General features: G+C 44.5%; 1 protein-coding gene across 4 annotated transcripts in view; it reads left to right on the top strand.

Annotated features, from left to right (window-relative positions):
* LOC123992813 (Fanconi anemia group J protein homolog) overlaps window positions 1-15,613 on the top strand; it is a 44,195-nt gene extending 28,582 nt beyond the window's left edge. Inside the window, exons 17-23 of one of the 4 annotated variants that reach the window (XM_046294347.1) lie at window positions 4,310-4,422; window positions 4,600-4,682; window positions 5,813-6,196; window positions 7,775-8,698; window positions 12,020-12,679; window positions 12,883-12,932; window positions 13,060-15,613. In XM_046294347.1, the coding sequence (XP_046150303.1) occupies window positions 4,310-4,422; window positions 4,600-4,682; window positions 5,813-6,196; window positions 7,775-8,698; window positions 12,020-12,679; window positions 12,883-12,932; window positions 13,060-13,161 (2,316 nt within the window). In that variant the 3' untranslated portion in view covers window positions 13,162-15,613. Of the gene's footprint in view, window positions 1-4,309; window positions 4,423-4,599; window positions 4,683-5,812; window positions 6,197-7,774; window positions 8,699-12,019; window positions 12,755-12,882; window positions 12,961-13,059 lie in introns of all 4 variants that reach the window. The other 3 variants (XM_046294349.1, XM_046294346.1, XM_046294348.1) reach the window with 3 other exon arrangements.
* Window positions 15,614-21,773: the final 6,160 nt, after the last annotated feature.

Raw genomic sequence — 21,773 nt, 5'->3', positions numbered from 1 at the left:
TCAGTGTGAACCTGCTTTCATCTGTGAAGAGCATAGGATGCCAGTGGCAAATTTGCCAATCTTGGTGTTCTCTGGGAAATGCCAAACGTCCTGCACGGTGTTGGGCTGTAGGCACAACCCCCACCTGTGGACGTCGGGCCCTCATACCACCCTCATGGAGTCTGTTTCTGACCGTTTGAGCAGACACATGCGCATTTGTGGCCTGCTGGAGGTCATTTTGCAGGGCTCTGGCAGTGCTCCTCCTGCTCCTCCTTGCACAAGGGCGGAGGTAGCGGTCCTGCTGCTGGGTTGTTGCCCTCCTACGGCCTCCTCCACGTCTCCTGATGTACTGGCCTGTCTCCTGGTAGCGCCTCCATGCTCTGGACACTACGCTGACAGACACAGCATACCTTCTTGCCACAGCTCGCATTGATGTTCCATCCTGGATGAGCTGCACTACCTGAGCCACTTGTGTGAGTTGTAGACTCCGTCTCATGCTACCACTAGAGTGAAAGCACCGCCAGCATTCAAAAGTGACCAAAACATCAGCCAGGAAGCATAGGAACTGAGAAGTGGTCTGTGGTCTCCACCTGCAGAACCACTCCTTTATTGGGGGTGTCTGAATAATTGCCTATATTTCCACCTGTTGTCTATTCCATTTGCATAACAGCATGTGAAATTTATTGTCAATCAGTGTTGCTTCCTAAGTGGACAGTTTGATTTCACAGAAGTGTGATTGACTTGGAGTTACATTGTGTTGTTTAAGTGTTCCCTTTATTTTTTTGAGCTGTGTGTGTGTGTGTGTGTGTGTGTGTGTGTGTGTGTGTGTGTGTGTGTGTGTGTGTGTGTGTGTGTGTGTGTGTGTGTGTGTGTGTGTGTGTGTGTGTGTGTGTGTGTGTGTGTGTGTGTGTGTGTGTGTGTGTGTGTGTGTGTGTGTGTGTGTATATATGTGTGTGTGTATATATACTGTATATACAGTGCATTCAGAAAGTTTTCAGACCCCTTGACTTTTTCCACATTTTGTTATCTTTTAGCCTTATTCTAAACTTGATTAAATTATTTGTTCTCCTCATCAAGCTACATAAGCCATAATGACAAAGCAAAAGCAGTTTTTAGAAAGGTTAGCAAATGTATAAAAAATGTATAAAAACTCACACATCACATTTAAATAAGTATTCAGACCCTTTACTCAGTACTTTGTTGAAGCACCTTTGGCAGTGATTTATAGTTTCTAGTCTTCTTGGGCATGACGTTACAAGATTGGCCCACCTGAATTTGGGGAGTTTGTCCCTTTCTTCTCTCCTCAAGCTCTGTCAGGTTGGATGGGGAGCGTCACTGCACAGCTATTTTCATGTCTCTCCAGAGATGTTCGATCAGGTTCAATTCCGGGCTCTGGCTGGGCCTCTCAAGTACATTCAGAGACTTGTCCCGAAGCCTCTCCTGTGTTGTCTTGGCTGTGTGCTTAGGATCATTGTCCTGTTGGAAGGTGAACCTTCGCCTGGTGGTCTAAGGTCATAAGCGTTTTAGAGCAGGTTTTCATCAAGGATATCTGTACTTTGCTCCGTTCATCTTTCCCTCAATCCTGACTTGTCTCCCAGTCCTTGCCGCTGAAAAACATCCCCATAGCATGATGCTGCCACCAACATGCTTCAGCGTAGAAGCAAGCGTGGTGTTTGAAATTCAAGCCAAAGAGTGCAGTCTTTGTTTCATCATACCAGGGAAACTTGTTTCTCATGGTCTGAGAGTCCTTTAGGTGCCTTTTGGCAAAACTTAAGCTGGCTGTCATGTGCCTTTTCCTGAGGAGTGGCTTCCATCTGGCCACATAAAGGCCTAATTGGTGGAGTGCTGCAGAGATGGTTGTCCTTCTGGAATGTTCTCCCATCTCCACAGAGGGACTCTGAAGCTCTTTCAAAGTGACCATCGGGTTCCTGGTCACCTCCCTGACCAAGGCCCATCTCCCCCGATTTCTCAGTTTGGCAGGGTGGCCAGCTCCAGGAAGAGTCTTGGTGGTTCCAAATTTCTTCCATTTATGTGATCTTAGGGACCCTCAATGCTGCAGAAATGTTTTGATTCCCCAGGTCTGTGCCTCGACACAATCCTGTCACTGAGCTCTACGGACAATTCCTTCGACCTCATTGCTTAATTTTTGCTCTGATATGCACAATTTGCAAAACTGTCTAAAAACCTGTTTTCACTATGTCGTTATAGTGTATTGTGTGTAGATTGAAGAGGATTTTTTATTTGATTTAATCCATTTTAGAACAAGGCTGTAATGTAACTAAATGTGGAATAAGTAAAGGGGTCTGAACATTTTTTGAATGGACTATATAAACTCAGGAAAAAATAAACGGCCTCTCACTTGTCAACTGTGTTTATTTTTAGCAAACTTAACATGTGTAAATATTTGTATGAACATAACAAGATTCAACAACTGAGACATAAACTGAACAGGTTCCACAGATATGTGACTAACAGAATTTGAATAATGTGTCCCTGAACAAAGGGGGGTCAAAATCAAAAGTAAGACCGTATCTGGTGTGGCCACCAGCTGCATTAAGTACTGTAGTGTATCTCCTCATGGACTGCACCAGATTTGCCAGTTCTTGCTGTGAGATGTTACTCCACTCTTCCACCAATGTACCTGCAAGCTCCCGGACATTTCTGGGGGGAATGGCCCTAGCCCTCACGCTCCGACCCAGGTGGTCCCAGACGTGCTCAATGGGATTGAGATCTGGGCTCTTCACTGGCCATGGCAAAACACTGACATTCCTCTCTTGCAGGAAATCACACACAGAACGAGCCGTATGGATGGTGGTATTGTCGTGCTGAAGGGTCATGTCAGGATGAGCCTGCAGGAAGGGTACCACATGAGGGAGGAGGATGTCTTCCCAGTAACGCACAGCGTTGAGATTGCCTGCAATGACAACAAGCTCAGTCCAATGATGATGTGACACACCACCCCAGATCATGATGGACCCTCCACCTCCAAATCGATCCCGCTCCAGAATATAGGCCTCAGTGTAACGCTCATTCTTCAACGATAAACGCGAATCCAACCATCACCCCTGGTGAGACAAAACCGCGACTCGTGAGAGAAAATCACTTTTTGCCAGTTCTGTCTGGTCCAGCGATGGTGGGTTTGTGCCCATAGGCAACGTTGTTGCCGGTGATGTCTGGTGAGGACCTGCCTTACAACAGGCCTACAAGCCCTCAGTCCAGCCTCTCTCAGCCTATTACGGACAGTCTGAGCACTGATGGAGGGATTGTGCGTTCTTGGTGTAACTCGTGTGTACCGATGTGCTGTTCGGATGTACCGATCCTGTGCAGGTGTTGTTACACGTGGTCTGCGACTGCGTGGTCGATCAGCTGTCCATCCTGTCTCCGTGTAGCGCTGTCTTAGGCATCTCACAGTACGGATGTTGCAATTTATTGCCCTGGCCACATCTGCAGTCCTCATGCCTCTTTGCAGCATGCCTAAGGCACGTTCACACAGATGAGGAGGGACCCTGGGCATCTTTCTTTTGGTGTTTTTCAGAGTCAGTAGAAAGGCCTCTTTAGTGTCCTAAGTTTTCATAACTGTGACCTTAATTGCCTACCGTCTGTAAACTGTTAGTGTCTTAATGACCGTTCCACAGGTGCATGTTCATTAATTGTTTATGGTTCATTGAACAAGCATGGGGAACAGTGTTTAAACCCTTTGCAAATAAAGATTTGTGAAGTTATTTGGATTTTTACGAATGATCTTTGAAAGACAGGGTCCTGAAAAAGGGACGTTTCTTGTTTTGCTGAGTTTATATAATACATTTTATTCATACATGTTCAGTTTTACAGACAGATAACAGCAAACAATAGCATAACACCCCCCCTGAAAGAAACCCAAAAAACAACAGCAATGCTCTAATTCCAAAAAATGGATATAGAAAATAATCGTTACCATGCTTCATTGAAATTTGACACAAGCAGAATATGCTCCATTAAAAATGAAGTAGGCTACTATGGATCAGGGTGGATTGCAGACTGCGTGTCATGTTGCCCATCACGTGATAGAGAAGACAGAAAGGGCTGCCATATCTTATCAAATGTGCTGGATCGTGACCAGTCCTTTCCATATGTAACAGACTAGTGACTTCATCTAACCAGGTTTTTAAAAATGCGACAAATATTTTTTATTATTAATCTTTCCGTGTTTTTGTAAGCATACCAGTCTGTCTCCTGTTGTCTTTTCTGCTCTGTTTTCAGCTTTGATTGGTCTGGGGTGGCAGCATAGCAGTGTCCTGATGACCCGTCCTGTGAGGTGTGTCTCTATCTAACATTCCAGCTGTGATTTCAGGTGGAGCTGAAGATGAAGTATAATGACCAGCACTGTAAAGCCAGGGGTCTGCTGTCAGGCTCCCGCTGGTATGAGGTCCAGGCCTACAGAGCCCTCAACCAGGCCCTGGGCAGGTACGGGTCTCTTTGTTTATGTTCCTGTTTGTTTCTCCATCCTTGACTCAGCCTATCACAGGAGGCTTCCTCCTAGCTCACAAAACAGGCTCATGATCAGAAGGCTGAAAAGGTTTGGATACATTTTTAAAACCAGGCGGTTACTACCTGAACTTGACAATGTTTTTGCTACCACAGGTGTATCAGACACAAGAATGACTGGGGAGCCCTCATTCTGGTAGACGACAGGTTTGGGAACAACCCCAACAAATACATCTCAGGTACTGAAATGAATGATCACATGTTGCAGCCACTCGAGATTCATGTACTCACAAACAAGCCCTCTAATGTCCTTGTTGTCTTACACAATGTGTAGTTTCTTATCTTGGGCACATGGTGGTGATGGTAATCCATCCATAAGATAGAGGGCTTGTGTTGAGCAGGGTGGCAGGTAGTCTAGCGTTTAGAGCATTGGGCCAGTAACCGAAAGGTCGCTGGTTCGAATACCCGAGCCGACAAAGTGCAAATATGCCGATGTGCCCTAGAGCAAGGCACTTAACATTAATTTTTATCCAGCAGTGCCATACTACTATGGCTGACCCTGTAAAATCAACACATTTCACTGCACCTATCCAGTGTATGGCAATAAAACATACTAGAGGTCGACCGATTTATGATTTTTCAACGCCAATACCGGTTATTGGAGGACCAAAAAAAACGATACCGATTAATCGGGCGGTTTAAAATTTTGTTTATTTTATTTGTAATAATGACAATTACAACAATACTGAATGAACACTTATTTTAACTTAATATAATACATCAATAAAATAAATTTAGCCTCAAATAAATAATGAAACATTTTCAATTTGGTTTAAATAATGCAAAAACAAAGTGTTGGAGAAGAAAGTAAAAGTGCAATATGAGCCATGTAAGAAAGCTAACGTTTAAGTTCCTTGCTCAGAACATGAGAACATATGAAAGCTGGTGTTTCCTTTTAACATGAGTTTTCAATATTACCAGGTAAGAAGTTTTAGGTTGCAGAGCAAGGGAAACAACCACAGGCTCAGAGCGAGTGATGTTTGAAATGCTTTTAGCGCGCGCTAACTAGCTACCCATTTCACTTCGGTTACACCAGCCTCATCTCAGGAGTTTATAGACTTGAAGTCATAAACAGCGCAATGCTTGACGCACAACGAAGAGCTGCTGGCAACTAGTTAACTGTAAGATTGCAAGATTGGATGCCCCCGAGCTGACAAGGTGAAATTTAGCAAAATAAAATTCTTAGAATAAGTGTTATTAGAAATGACTGTAAATAATTTGTTTTTATATTATAATAATGTATGTTTTTAAATGGGTGTAGGTGGTGGAATGCCCTTCCACTAACAAGATTAGTATCTGTTTACCCCAGGTCTGTCCAAGTGGGTGCGTAACCTGGTCAGGCACCACGACACCTTCAGAGGTGCCATGCAGTCGCTGGTGGCCTTCTCCCAGTGCCAACAGGGGGTAGGAGAGATCCATGGAGCAGGGAGCCAGACCTTCAACAGCACCACCGTCCTGTCTCCAGCCAGTCAATCTTCAGTGACTGTGGAAGATCTGTCCCACTGTCGGCCCAGTCCTAGCCCCAGCTCAGACTGCCTTCTCTGGGCCACGGTGCACCACACTACCACGTCTCAGGTCCCAGAGCCCCACACCCAACTACAGGGGTTCAGGTCCTGGGTTCCCCCTACGGTCTCTGTCCCACCTGCCCTGTGGCCTTTCCCCACCACCAGCACTGGAAAGAGTGGAAACAGAGGTGAGATGTATTACATTAGATACAGTGCATTCGGAAAGTATTCAGACCCCTTTACTTTTTCACATTTTGTTAGTCTAAAATGGGTTCAATAGTTTTTCCTTCATCCATCTACACACAATATCCCATAATGACAAAGACAATACATTTTTTGCAAATATATAAAAAATAAAATAATAATTTACATTTACATAAGTATGCAGACCCTTTACTCAGTACTGTGTTGAAGCACCTTTGTCAGTGATTACAGCCTTGAGTCTTCTTGGGTATGACGCTACAAGCTTGTCAGATTGGATGGGGAGCGTCGCTGCAAGTTATTTTCAGGTCTCCGCAGAGATTTTCGGTCGGGTTCAAGTCCAGGCTCTGGCTGAGCTACTCAAGGACATTCAGAGACTTGTCCCGAATCCATTCCTACATTGTCTTGGCTATGTGCTTAGGGTCGTTGTCCTATTGGAAGGTGTACCTGTTCCACCAGAGACTCTGGGTTCGCGCCCAGGCTCTGTCTCAGCCGGCCACGACCGGGAGGTCTGTGGGGCGACGCACAATTGGCCTAGCGTCGTCCGGGTTAGGAAGGGTTTGGCCGGTAGGGATATCCTTGTCTCATCGCGCACTAGTGACTCCTGTGGCGGGCTGGGTGCAGTGCACGCTGACCAGATCGCTAGGGGCACAGTGTTTCCTCCGACACATTGGTGCGGCTGGCTTCCGGGTTGGATGCGCGCTGTGTTAAGAAGCAGTGCGGCTTGGTTGGGTTGTGTTTCGGAGGACCCATGGCTTTCGACCTTCGTCGCTCCCGAGCCCATACGGGAGTTGTAGCGATGAGACAAGATAGTAATTACTAAAAAAAACAATTGGATACCACGAAATTGGGGAGAAAAGGGGGTAAAATTAATTTGAATAAAACACTTTTTTTTAAAGGATCTCTCTGTACTTTGCTCCGTTCATCTTTCCCTTGATCCTAACTAGTCTCCCAGTCCCTGCCGCTGAAAAACATCCCCAGAACATGATGCTGCCACGACCGTGGAGATGGTGCCTTTCCTTCAGACGTGACGCTTGGCATTCAAGCCAAAGAGTTCAGTCTTGGTTTCATCACACCAAATAATCTTGTTTCTCATGGTCACAGTCCTTTTAGGTGCCTTTTGGCAAACTCTAAGCGGGCTGTTGTGCCTTTTACTGAAGAATGGCTTCCAACTGGCCACTCTACCATCCATAAAGGCCTGATTGGTAGAGTGCTGCAGAGATGGTTGCCCTTCTAGAAGGCTCTCCCATCTCCACAGAGGAACTCTGTCAGAGTGCCCATCGGGTTCTTGGTCACCTCCCTGACCAAGGCCCTAATCCGTTATTAATACCTTGCTCTGGTTCATTTAACAGTGCTAGCGGGCCCAACTTATAGGATCCTTGAGGCCAATGTTGGCATCTTGAAAGTACTTTCCCAGTTATTTTCTCATCTTTACTGTCAACACCTGATGACTGCTCCAATCAGCTCCTCAGCTGAATTTCTAAATGCATTGTACCAGTCTTCATACAAACGTGTTGTCTTTCCTTTCCATGATTTCCCATAACGTGTGTATTCTCTGTGAGCAGGTGACCAGAAGCAGACACAGCAACACCCCTCCACTCATCCGAACAGTGATCCCAAGTCCCCGCCCCGGAACATCTCCACTCCCCTCACCACCCCACAGTCTGTGCACCAGCTCTTAACCTCCACCCTTGTGAGCTCCACCCACTTCAAGACTCCAATCTTCCAGGCCCAGGACCCAAGCAGGCATCAAGATCATCTGGATGACCCGCCACGGCCTGACTCTGTGGAGGATGAGAAGAAGATCCAGGAGAATGTGAGTCAGGATCCCTGGATCCCCTTCCCAGGAGTGATGGCCCGTGAGGGACTGGATGGACCGGCATCTACCCCTCCCAGCCCGGACCAGGACCAGGGTCCGGTTCTAGTCCTCTCCCCAGTGGAGGTCCCTGCCAGTTGTGAGCCCAGACAGACCACTGTAGTTGTTGATGATCCCACCCTGCTAGAGGAAGAGGAAGACCAGAGCATCTTCTTCACACCTGAGATGTTTGATGACGAAGATGAGGTGGTGGACACCAAGCCTCTCCCCAGGACAGTGCAGGGGATGATGACAGGGGAGGGAACTGTGCTTGCGTCCAGCCTTGCTCTCTCTACCGGGACAGCCCAGGCTCTGTCTGAGGACCTGTTTGGCCCAGAGCAGGGTCCCAGGGAGGACACAGAGACAGTCACTACCACTGATACCAAGAGGGGAGGCGCTTTCGCTCCCTCAGCCAGTAGAGACTGTGTCAGTGTGGGATGGGAACAGGACAGGCAGCAGGGGAGTAGGATAGGGAGTGGTGACGAGGCCCAACAGACCCAGAGACAGGAGGACCAAGGTCAGGGAGAAGGACAGGAGCTGAACCAGGGGGCGACCCAAGGCCAGAGCAGGCAGACAGGCAGCAGGACACACAGACTGTCCAGGTCCAAACAGAAAGCTCCAGAGCCATCCTCAGGTAAATTAACCAGCTACTTCATTGTTGTCCCTAAGGTTATAACCATAGACAAGTAGACACCAGGTTATAACTAGATGATGAGGCACCAGGGCCCGTATTCACAAAGGGTCTCAGTAGGAATGCTGATCTAGAATCAGTTATTCATTTTAGATAATAATTATTCAAATTAAATGGACATTAAATCTGATCCTAGATCAGCACTCCAACTAAACTCTTTATGGACACGGGCCCAGGTTATACCCATAAACTATGGTTATACATATAGATAACTAGACACACCAAAACGCTCAGTAAAGCCAGTTCGTTCTCAGATCGTCATGTCTCATTATCTGGCGTGACAGCTTAACTGGGTTGCCTCATCTGACCGACATTATCTGTTTAAACAGTCTGGAGCTAACGAACTTCTCACAAATTGCCATGTTAACGTGCAGTCTTATATTTTCGTACACATCATTAAAATGCATGAAAATGTGTTTATTTTCATGTAAACGCGATGGAAGCATTGTCCCGTTACGTGTTTTAATGAGGTGTTATTTGGAGTGAGGAGAGGAGTGGGGGATGCAGCATGCCTGACTTCACACAGATAGACATCTTGCATTTTTACACAGTTACTGTTCAATCTTTTCATAAATTAATTATCTGATGTAAACTAGGGGGAGGTGGGGTGTGGGGATGTGTGTTCAATGACTTGGGGGAAACACACAAGGCCTTTCCAGCAACACAAGAAACCTCAGAAATACCATCATTCATCTTGAGAACATCTCATCTCCAGGGTGACAATGTGTGTATATATATACAATAAATAATGATTGTGGCCATCTGATATGGAAAATGGATGAATAAAATCATGTTAGCAGGTTTTTGTTTGTGTGGTGTCAAGTTGATGTAGAAGAGTGCAGATGTGTAGTTTGAACCATCAATAAAGCACCTTGTATTGGCTTTACTTTGCCAGTTACCGTGTTATTGACCCAATAGTACCAAAAATGAGTTTTATCTTTCAGACGGTAAAGCCGATAAAGAATTATAAATGCTGTATTTTTTAAAATTTTGTCTCGGTAAACTGTAGTTGTTTTTATGTTCATATTTTGTGGTGGTCAGTTTCTCTATATCTTCATTCCGGCTTGCAGAAGCGGGTTACTATTGAATTTGATGTTATATTATGGCTTTCATTAAACCTTGGTAAATAAATATTCATTGACCTGTTTATGTCCATTGCTTCCCGTATATGCCTAATGTTCTGTATGTACGAACAGTTAAGCAAATGGCATATGTGCTCACGTACACCCTAACCATTCCCCTTCATGGGGAAAATGGTTTAATGATGTTGTGAAGAGTAAAAGCCATTTACTGTGTTTGAAGGATTAGTTGCGATCGTGGTTTGGGCATACCCCGACAATGATCAATCATACCATTGGTTAAAGAAGCTGAATTGTAGATGGAGGGAGGCAGGAACAGTGAAGTCTGACAAATTAAGCCCCATTAGCTTGACAGGACGTTGTCTTGTTAGAACACAAATCTCCCTAACAATCCCTAACCTGTGATTGGTTGACGGAGGAGTCCAATGTGGACGCCCGAACCATTCAATTAAAGCTCATCCCTCTGCTCATCGGCCTCACTATATGACAGTGCCTTAGCTTCGTTAGTTAATGTAATTGCATGGCTGAAAGTGGCAGGGCACCTCATTAATATCAGTATCAACAAGGGTACCATGGGAGAGGGTAAGCAGATGTCCGAATTAGAGATCGACCGATTATGATTTTTCAACGCCGATACCGATTTATTGGGAGGATCAAAAAGCCGATACCGATTTTAATCGGCCAGTTTTTAAAAATGTATTTGTAATAATGACAATTACAACAATACTGATTGAACACTTATTTTAACTTAATATAATACATCAATAAAATCAATTTAGCCTCAAATAAATAATGAAACCTTCAATTTGTTTAAATAATGCAAAAACAAAGTGTTGGAGGAGAAAGTAAAAGTGCAATATGTGCCATGTAAGAAAGCTAACGTTTAAGTTCCTTGCTCAGAACATGAGAAAATATGAAAGCTGGTGGCTCCTTTTAACATGAGTCTTCAATATTCCCAGGTAAGAAGTTTTAGGTTGTAGTTATTATAGGAATTATAGGACTATTTCCCTCTATACCATTTGCATTTCATTAACCTTTGACTATTGGATGTTCTTATAGGCACTTTAGTATTGCCAGTGTAACAGTATAGCTTCTGTCCCTCTCCTCGCTCCTCCCTGGGCTCGAACCAGGAACACAACGACAACAGCCACCCTCGAAGCAGCGTTACCCATGCAGAGCAAGGGAAACAACCACCCGAAGGCTCAGAGCGAGTGACGTTTGAAACGCTATTAACGGGCGCTAACTAGCTAGCCATTTCACTTCGGTTACACCAGCCTCATCTCGGGAGTTGATAGGCTTGAAGTCATAAACAGCGCCGCAATGCTTGACGCACAACGAAGAGCTGCTGGCAAAACGCACGAAAGTGCTGTTTGAATGAATGTTTAAGCGCCTGCTTCTGCCTACCACCGCTCAGTCAGATACTTAGATACTTGTATGCTCAGTCAGATTATACGCAACGCAAGACACGCTAGATAATATCTAGAAATATCATCAACCATATGTAGTTGTGATTGATTGATTGTTTTTTATAAGATAAGTTTAATGCTAGCTAGCAACTTACCTTGGCTTACTGCATTTGCATAACAGGCAGTCAGTCTCCTTGTGGAGTGCAACGGTCGTTATTGTGTTGGACTAGTTAACTTTAAGGTTGCAAGATAGGGTCCCCCGAGCTGACAAGGTGAAAATCTGTCGTTCTGCCCCTGAAGGAGGCAGTTAACTCACCGTTCCTAGGCCGTCATTGAAAATAAGAATGTGTTCTTAACTGACTTGCCTAGTTAAATCATTGTCCAAAAATACCGATTTCCGATTGTTATGAAAACTTGAAATCGGCCCCAATTAATCGGCCATTCTGATTAATCGGTCGACCTCAAGTCCGAATAAGTGGTTAGTCTATTGGTCTGTAAGGCTGTTATGCAGCACTGTGAGGTTATTGGAGTATTTACTGATGCTTCCTTTAGCATCTGATTAGCCTTTATATATCCTTACGAGTTGGAACAAATACATTATAAATACAAATACATTATCCACACAGTAGGCTAATTGTAGTAATTTTTTTTTATGTCCCATGTTACTGATAATTGGAAAGTAAGTTTGTTTCAGCTGGTTTGAGATTTTGCCATTTAAAAGACACCACCATGCAGTAGGAGGCAGGTGGCATATTGACATCATTTGCTTTAATTGACAGGTCACTGCGCTGAGGTCCTTGTTGCAAGACCGACCCAGCCATGGAAAGGGAGAGTTGTTCTTTCCAAAACTCAGGCTAAGAACCAGGCCCAGACCCATGTCAGGTGCAGTCAGAGGAGCAGAGGCAGGACCAAGGCAGGGGTGCCCTTTGCACCCACCTCCAGTCTCCCAGTCCAGCCACAGACCAAAGACCAGAGCCTAGAGGTCCAGGGCAGGACAGCCAGAGTCAGATCTGCTAGTGTCGCTGATCCTGAAGAGACTGAGGGAGAGCAGGCTGTCACAGGATGGAAGGACCAGGCTTCTACCAAGCCTGGGACTAGTATTAGGGCCAAGACCAGGGGGCCAGAGGACTCTTTCAAGTCAGGAACCAGCAGGACGGCCAGGGGGCAGGAGGATGTTCCCAAGCCAGAGACCAACAGCAGTAAGGCCAAGGGGCAGGAGGTTACTAGTGTTTTCTGCCAGCAGTACAGCAGCAGGGGGAGATTGAAGACAACATGCAGAACAGAGGTGAAGAGATTCAGGGGGAAAGAGGCACGGTTGACCCCTTCTTGGGAGGGCCTGGAAGAAGTCACGAGCAGCACCCCCGCCACCACAACAGTGCACTTGGACATTGTCAACCCTAAATGCGAGGGTAGAGTGTGTGTCCCAGGAAGTCTTGGAGGTGAATCTGAGACTGAGAGTAGCTCCACTGGTCTAGCAAAGGAAGGGCCTGGTAGTCAGAACTCTTTACAGAAAGGTTAGACAGCCTGTACGCATCAGAGTAATTTGGTCAGTGTATTCATTTTTTTTTGTCAGTGAATTTATCAGTGCTCATTTGGAAATTAAATCAAAACCATCCATCTGTTGCTTGTTCTCCCCCTCTAGGCATCAAGGTGCAGGATAGAGGGGGCAACAGGGCCTCTCGGAGGAGGAAGGTGCGTTAGGGGCCACTGCATAGACCAGGTTTGGAGCCTAGGTATCTGAACAGTAGTGATGCACATTGTTTGTATGTGACAAGGCTAATACGATGCACATCATGCCAACTCAAGTCTTGTCTTTCAGAGGATTAACAACCACAGACCCTGTTCCAGAGGACTAGACTGTGCTGTGTGTGGGCAGCAGCTACTGCCTGTGGCAGAGGGTACATTTAATTCCCACAAATAAACACACATCCTTATGTCAGTGATCCTCAATCAAATCAAAAGTGGATGTTGTAACTTGTGACCGTGTACCTTAAGTGAGCTGCAGAGCACTGTGTGTTATCTGGAGCAGATAGCTAGGCTTAAAGGCACCGGCACACTGTCCATGCCTCCATGTCCCCCCTACCCCACTGGTGGTATGGGGGCATAGCGGCCCTACAGGCCCTCAGAAGCTGTCTTCAGCCTTACAGGGACAACAACACTACAGGTAGACATTAAATAAATAATACATCTGACTTTATCTTTAATCTTTACGTTGTTGCCTAACCTACAGGAATTAGTTCATTTGTGATTTCACTGTGGAATAATACAGCCACATACGAAGAACCTGCTATTACAGACTTTCCTTGTTCGGGCTTGTTTTAGTACCTCTGGGGATGACCATAAAGAGAGGGAAGCACTGTTATAGGAGCTAAACATTGCAGTCAGCAAGATGTTTCCATAGTTACAAAACCCCTGCTTCATTGATGCCATAAGTCTATGCTGGGGAGCTCCCCTCTCTTTGAAGTGAGAGAAACCAACCTGTCTGAACGATGTCCCAACTCTGAAAGGCTCTAACCTGGATCCACCCAAATCACTGACTCAATAGATTATTCAGGACAAAAGAAGCCATGGTGCCTGCTAGAATCCCCTAGTCACTTTTCCCTTTGACAGTGGTGCTATCCAAGCCAAAGAATAAGAATGAATCATTCTATTTCTCTGATCCAAGCACCTTTCATCCATACATACAGTACACACTTCCCCAACAGCATTCTATAGTTCCGTTGGTATATGTATTTACAGTCCCTTCAAAGTAATGATCCATTTAAACTATCTGTCGTTATAAAACAGCAATCAGTGTCACTAGCCAAAGAGCGTTTATACGTATTCACTTTCCCCCAGGATTAAGGTGTACGACTTTCTGTGCTGACGAGTGAGTTAATGTGTGGCTGGCGGCTGAGGCCTTTGATGCTGTCTCCCTACAGGCTTTTCTGTGGGTTACTTTACATTTAGTTGTTTTGTCCTTTATTTTCATTTTCTCCTTCACTCTCTGAAGCACAGACACACACACACACACACACACACACGTACAGCCTACAATTCTATCTGGGACCCAGTGGAGTGCTCTGTGACAAGGCTGCTACAGTGTAGAGGTTGTGCCTTCCACAACCCCTACTCTTCCTCTCCTGCTGCTGTGGTAGCAGCTGAGATCCAGCACCCACGGGACCCCACCCTGGACCAGGTGAGCTTCAAAGCCTCAACCTGACAGGGAGGGACACAGCACCTTGTACTAGGTGTGCTTGGTCTGGTTGTCCTCTAGCTGGTGCTCCACAGACACAAACAATTGTTTATTCCTTAAAAGCAGCCTATGAATAAGGAGAGACTAAATACATTTGCTTGAAGAACAGTGATGCTAAGTTTTCTAACAGAATGACGGTTTGTGACATCATTCTGTTACCAAACTTTGTTGAACTCACAGGTATAAGTTATGTAATGACATCTTTTGTTCTGTGCTTAGTACAATATGTTCTTTTCTATCTTCATATGTTGCTGTGGGTTTGAAGTGTGGGTTCAGTAACCAATGTGACAGATGAACGTTGCATTGTAACCAATATCTGTCCCTCTTCTGTGTTCAGAAATATGCTGTAATTATTGAACTGTATGATGATGCAAAATTAAGACTGAAACATCATGCCAATATCAATCTATGGTTGACAGTGTGTGTGCACGCATGTGTGATGGCATTGTACTGTACAACCTCTTAGATGTAAAGTCCCCTGTTATGGGGACCTACTTGGTTCTAGTACCGGTTCCGACTGACATTTTCACTTATAAATCAGTATGTGGATACCATAGATCGAAATGGATTGCATTGTGGTAGTCCTGATTCTCATGGACACAGGAGTATGTCTCATCTGCCTGTGTAAAGCAGGATGTGAAATCTGACACCACTTGAAGCTGGCATGTCACTCCGTTTAATTCGCTCTTCCGACTGTCCATCAACTCCTGACTAAACCCTACGTCACGAACAGCCACTAACAATGCATATGCCTGGAATCCTTACATCGCAATTCAGCAGGAGAGAGTGGTTTCGTTGCTGTAGCACATTCAGAGACCGATTTATGGCCAGTAATCAAAAATAATTAGATCATTTTAAACAAAAAACACTTTGTCATAGATGGACAAGATTATTAGGAGATGAAAGGTGAGTTCCTCACGAGTAATGTAAGCCAAGCTCTGTGAGAAGTTCACAGTGATGGGGGCAGACGTTTGATCAAGGGAGAACTTTAGAAAATATGCACATTTTCTCTAACACTAAATATACATCTGTATTTCACAGTTACAAGCAGTGGTGGAAAAAGTCCCCAATTTTCATACTTGAGTAAAAGTAAAGATACCTTTTTAATAGAAAATTACTATGGGAAGTCACCCAGTTATGGGAAGTCACCCAAATGGGAAGTCACCCAGTAAAATACTACTTGAGTAAAAAAGTATTTGGTTTTAAATATATTTAAGTATCAAAAGTAACTTTATAAATATAATTTCAAATTCCTTATAAAGCAAACCAGACGGCATCATTTTCTTGTTTGTTTTTTAAATTTACTGATAGCCAGGGGCATGCTCCAACACTCCAAGACATAATTTACAAATGAAGCATGTGTTTATTAAGTCCGCCAGATCAGAGGCAGTAGGAATAACCAGGGATGTTCTCTTGATAAGTGTGTGAATTACTTTTGGGTGTCAGGGGAAATGTATGGAGTAAAAAGTACATTTTCTTTAGGAATGTAGTGAAGTTGCTACTACCGTTTCTTATGGCTGAAAATAAATTCTGGACCATCAGAACAGCGATTACTCACCTCGAACTGGAAGAATATTCTTACTTTAACGAGTCCGACGCGAACGATATACTGCTTTCTCGGGAACGGTCTCAAATCCCGTCATTTGCGTGAAGAAAAGACAGATGGGGCAGAGGTCGGGCTGCCTGTTAAGAATTTTTAGGCGAGTGAGTAAACCCCCACTGCCATATATTCTGTTGGCTAATGTACAATCATTGGCAAATTTAAAATGGATGACCTACAATCAAGATTATACTACCAACGGGACATTAAAAACTGTAATATCTTATGTTTCACCAAGTTGTGGCTGAACGACAACACGGATAATATAGAGCTGGCAGGATTTTCCATGCACCCGCAGGACAGAGAATCTACGTCTGGTAAGACGAGGGGTGGGGCTGTGTGTCTGTCAATAACAGCTGGTGCGCGATATCTAATATTTAAAAAGTTTTGAGGTATCGCTCGCCTGAGGTAGAGTACCTTATGATAAGCTGTAGACCACATTATCTACTAATAGAGTTCTCATCTATATTATTATCGTAGCCGTCTATTTACCACCACAAACCAATGCTGGCACTAAGACCACACTCAACCAACTCTGTAAGGCCATAAGCAAACAAGAAAATGCTCATCCAGAAGCGGCGCTCTTAGTGGCCAGGGACTTTAATGCAGGCAAACTTAAATCCGTTTTACCTCATTTCTACCAGCATGTCACATGGTCAACCAGAGGGAAAATAACTCTAGACCACCTTTACTCCACACACAGATGCATACAAAGCTCTCCCCCACCCTCCATTTGGCAAATCTGACCATAATTCTATCCTTCTGATTCCTGCTTAACAAACAAAAACTAAAGCAGGAAGTACCAGTGACTTGCTCAATACGGAAGTGGTCATATGATGCAGATGCTACGCTACAGGACTGTTTTGCTAGCACAGAGTGGAATATGTTCCTGGATTCATCCATTGGCATTGAGCAGTATACCACCTCAGTCATTGGCTTCATCAATAAGTGCATCCACAACATCGTTCGTCCCCACAGAGACCGTATGTACATATCCCAACCAGAAGCCATGGATTACAGGTAACATCTGCATTGAGCTAAAGGCTAGAGCTGCTGCTTTCAAGGAGAGGGACACTAATCCAGAAGCTTGTAAGAAATCCCGCTATGCCCTCAGACAAACCATCAAACAAGCAAAGCGTCAATACATGATTAAAATTGAATACTACTACACCGGCTCTGACGCTTGTCAGATGTGGCAGGGCTTAAACCATTACAGACTACAAAGGGAAACCCAGCTGCGAGCTGCCCAGTGACGCGGGCCTACCAGACGAGCTAAATGCCTCGCATCGAGGCAAGCAACACTGAAGCATGCATGAGAGCACCAGCTGTTCTGGACGACTGTGATAACGCTCTTGGTAGTCGATGTGAGCAAGACCTTTAAACAGGTCATCATTCACAAAGCCATGGGACCAGGTGGATGACCAGGATGTGTTCTCAAAGCATGCGAACCAACTGGCAAGTGTCTTCACTAGAGGTCGACCGATTAATCGGAATGGACATTTAATTGGGGCCGATTTCAAGTAACAATCGGAAATCGGTAATTTTAGAAGCCGATTTTGCCCGTTTTTTATTAAAACATTCTTCTTCTTTTTTTTACACATTTAACTAGGCAAGTCAGTTAAGAACACATTCTTATTTTCAATGATGGCCTAGGAACGGTGGGTTAACTGCCTTGTTCAGGGGCAGAACGACAGAGTTTTACCTTGTCAGCTCAGGGATTCAATCTTGCAACCTTACAGTTAACTAGTCCAACGCTCTAACCACCTGCCTCACAAGGAGCCTGTCTGTTACGCGAATGCAGTAAGAAGCCAAGGTAAGTTGCTAGCTAGCATTAAACTTAATCAATCATAATCACTAGTTATAACTACACATGGTTGATGATATTACTAGTTTATCTAGCGTATCCTGTGTTGCATATAATCGATGCAGTGCGCATTCGCGAAAAAGGACTGTCGTTGCTCCAATGTGTACCTAACCACAAACACCAATGTCATTCTTAAAATCAATACACAGAAGTATATATTTTAAAACCTGCATATTTAGCTAAAAGAAATCCAGGTTAACAGGCAATATTAACCAGATTAAATTGTGTCACTTCTCTTGCGTTCATTGCACGCAGTCAGGATATATGCAACAGTTTGGGCCGCCTGGCTCATTGCTAACTAATTTGCCAGAATTTTACGTAATTATGGCATAACATTGAAGGTTGTGCAATGTAACAGGAATATTTAGACTTATGGATGCCACCCGTTAGATAAAATAGGGAACGGTTCCGTATTCCGCTGAAAGAATAAATGTCTTGTTTTCGAGATGATAGTGTCACGTTCTGACCTTCTTTTGTTATGTTTTTGGTATGGTCAGGGCGTGAGTTGGGTGGGTTGTCTATGTTAGTTTTTCTATGATTTGCTATTTCTGTGTTTGGCCTGGTATGGTTCTCAATCAGAGGCAGCTGTCAATCGCTGTCCCTGATTGAGAACCATATTTAGCTAGCCTGTTTTCTATTGTGTTTCGTGGGTGATTGTTTCCTGTTGTGTGTCTGCACCAGCCAGAACTGTTTTTGGTCGTTTCTCTTTGTTATTTTGTTATTTCCGTGTTCGTTTTAATAAATATGGACACATACCATGCTGCACCTTGGTCCTCACCTTCTTCCACCGACGACGACCGTTACAGATAGTTTCTGGATTTGACCATATTAATGACCTAAGGCTCGTATTTCTGTGTGTTATTATATTATTATTAAGTCTATGATTTGATAGAGCAGTCTGACTGAGCGATGGTAGGCACCAGCAGGCTCATAAGCATTCATTCAAACAGCACTTTCGTGTGTTTTGCCAGCAGCGCTGCTGTTTATGACTTCAAGCCTATCAACTCCCGAGATGAGGCTGGTGTAACGATGTGATGTGAAATGGCAAGGTAGTTAGCGGGGTGCGCGCTAATAGCGTTTCAAACGTTACTCGCTCTGAGACTTAGAATAGTTGTTCCCCTTGCTCTGCATGGGTAACGCTACTTCGAGGGTGGCTGTTGTCGTTGTGTTCCTGGTTCGAGCCCAGGTAGGAGCGAGGAGAGGTACAGAAGCTATACTGTTACACTGGCAATACTAAAGTGCCTATAAGACCATCCAAAGGTATATGAAATAAAAATGGTATAGGGAGAAATAGTCCTATAATTCCTATAATAACTACAACCTAAAACTTAATATTGAAGAATATTGAATATTGAAGACTCATGTTAAAAGGAACCACCAGCTTTCATGTGTTCTCATGTTCTGAGCAAGGAACTTAAACATTAGCTTTCTTACATGGCACATATTGCACTTTTATTTTCTCCTCCAACACTTTGTTTTTGCATTATTTAGACCAAATTGAAAATGTTTCATTATTTATTTGAGGTTAAATTGATTTTATTGATGTATTATATTAAGTTAAAATAAGTGTTCATTCAGTATTTTGTAATTGTCATTATTACAAATACATTTTAAAAATCGGCCGATTAATCGGTAGCTACCTTTTTTGTCCTCCAATAATCGGTATCGGCGTTGGAAATTCATAATCGGTCGACCTCTAGTCTTCACTGACATTTTCAACCTCTCCCTGACCGAGTCTGTAATAACAATATGTTTCAAGCAGACCACCATAGTCCCTGTGCACAAGGAGGCGAAGTTAACCTGCCTAAATGATTACCGCCCCGTAGCACTCACGTTGGTAGCCATGAAGTGCTTTGAAAGGCTGGTCTTGGCTCACATCAAAAGCATCCTCCTGGATACCCTAGACCCACTCCAATTCGCATATTGCCCCATCAGATCCACACATGGCGCAATCTCAATCGCACTCCACACTGCCCTTTCCCACCTGGACAAAAGGAACACCTATGTGAGAAGGCTGTTCATTGACTACAGCTCAGCATTCAACACCATCGTGCCTTCAAAGCTCATCACTAAGCTAAGGACCCTGGGACTAAACACCTCCCTCTGCCACTGGATCCTGGACTTCCTGATGGGTCGCCCCCATGAAGAAAGTGTAGGCAACAACACTTCTGCCACGCTGATCCCTCAGGGGTGTGTGCTTAGTCCCCTCCTGTACTCCCTGTTCACCCACGAATGCATGGCCAAACATGACTCCAACACCATCATTAAGTTTGCTGACGACATTACTGACAACACAACAGTGGTAGGCCTGATCAGCGACAACGATGGGACAGCCTTTAGGGAGGAGGTCAGAGACTTGGCAGTGTGGTGCCAGGACAACAACCTCTCCCTCAATGTGAGCAAGACAATGGAGCTGATCATGGACTAAAGGAAAAGGTGGACCGAACAGGCCCCCATTAACATTGACGGGGCTGTAGTGGAGCGGGTCTAGAGTTTAAAGTTCCTTAGTGTCCACTCCACCAACAAACTATCATTGTCCAAACACACCAAGACAGTTGTGAAAGAGGGCACGACAACACTGTTTCCCCCTCAGGAGACTGAAAAGTTTTGGCATGGGTCCCCAGATCCTCAAAGTTCTACAGCTGCACCATCGAGAGCATCCTGACCGGTTGCATCACCGCCTAGTATGGTAACTGCTTACGGCATATGACCGTAAGGTGCTACAGAGGGTAGTGCGTACTGCCCAGTACATCACCGGGCCAAGCTTCCTGCCATCCAGGACCTACGTACTAGGAGGTTTCAGAGGGAAGCCCAAACAATTGTCCAAGACCCCAGTCATCCAAGTCATAGACTGTTTTCTCTGCTACCGCACAGCAAGCGGTGCCGGAGTGCCAAGTCTAGGACTAAAAGTCTGCTTAACAGCTTCTACCCTCAAGCCACAAAACTGCTGAATCAAATGACCACCAAACTATTTCCCGCGCATTGGAAGATCCCTGCGCATTGACTCGGTACAGGTACCACCTCTCGTTATTGTGTTACTTTTTATAAATGTTACTTTTTATAAATGTTTTCTTTATTTTGTAAATATTTCATGTGTACTGTGTACTTGTGTCCTCAAACGTGACTATTTTTTTACCAGAAAGGTGAGATTTGAACCTATCTTTATTTTTAATTTAACTAGGCAAGTCAGTTAAGAACAAATTCTTCATTACAATGACGGCCTACCGGGGAACAGTGGGTGAACTGCCTTGTTCAGGAGCAGAACAACAGATTTTTAAAACCTCATCAGCTCGGGGATTCGATCCAGCAACCTTTCTGTTAATGGCCCAACACTATAACCACTAGGCTACCTGCCGCCCCACTAATATGTATGCAGCATTACTAGTTATTGTTTATGGCCCTCGTGATAAATATTTATGTATTGGGGGATTAAGAGGTTTAATAACAGGCCATATGTTTGATGTCCTCACACTGCAGTACATGTGCTCGACAAAGGGCTACTGCACTGTTTTTTTGCACATCATGTTCTTGGGGCAGACCGTTTCAGTTGGTGTTTGTCACCTGTGCATCTGTGTTTACATCCTGAATGGCACCCTATTCTCTACATAGTGCACTACTTTGACCAGGACCTATTGGGTATATAGGGTGCAATTTGGGACATAGACTCTGTCTCCTGCCAAGCGTCCATATGCTATGCTACACTACGCCTGGGGTGGAGTGGCGAGACATTTGGGTGAATAAATCAATACCAACAACACAACAGTGGCAGGATAATTTTTTAATTAGAGCTTCCATAATCTGTCTGATATTGGTGACGGACTGAAGACCGATTCC

Source organism: Oncorhynchus gorbuscha, linkage group LG13 (assembly GCF_021184085.1).
Source record: "Oncorhynchus gorbuscha isolate QuinsamMale2020 ecotype Even-year linkage group LG13, OgorEven_v1.0, whole genome shotgun sequence".
In the NCBI taxonomy this organism is placed as follows: Eukaryota; Metazoa; Chordata; class Actinopteri; order Salmoniformes; family Salmonidae; genus Oncorhynchus; species Oncorhynchus gorbuscha.
Note: the sequence above shows the minus strand (reverse complement) of the source record. Positions and strands in the feature narration are given on the sequence as shown.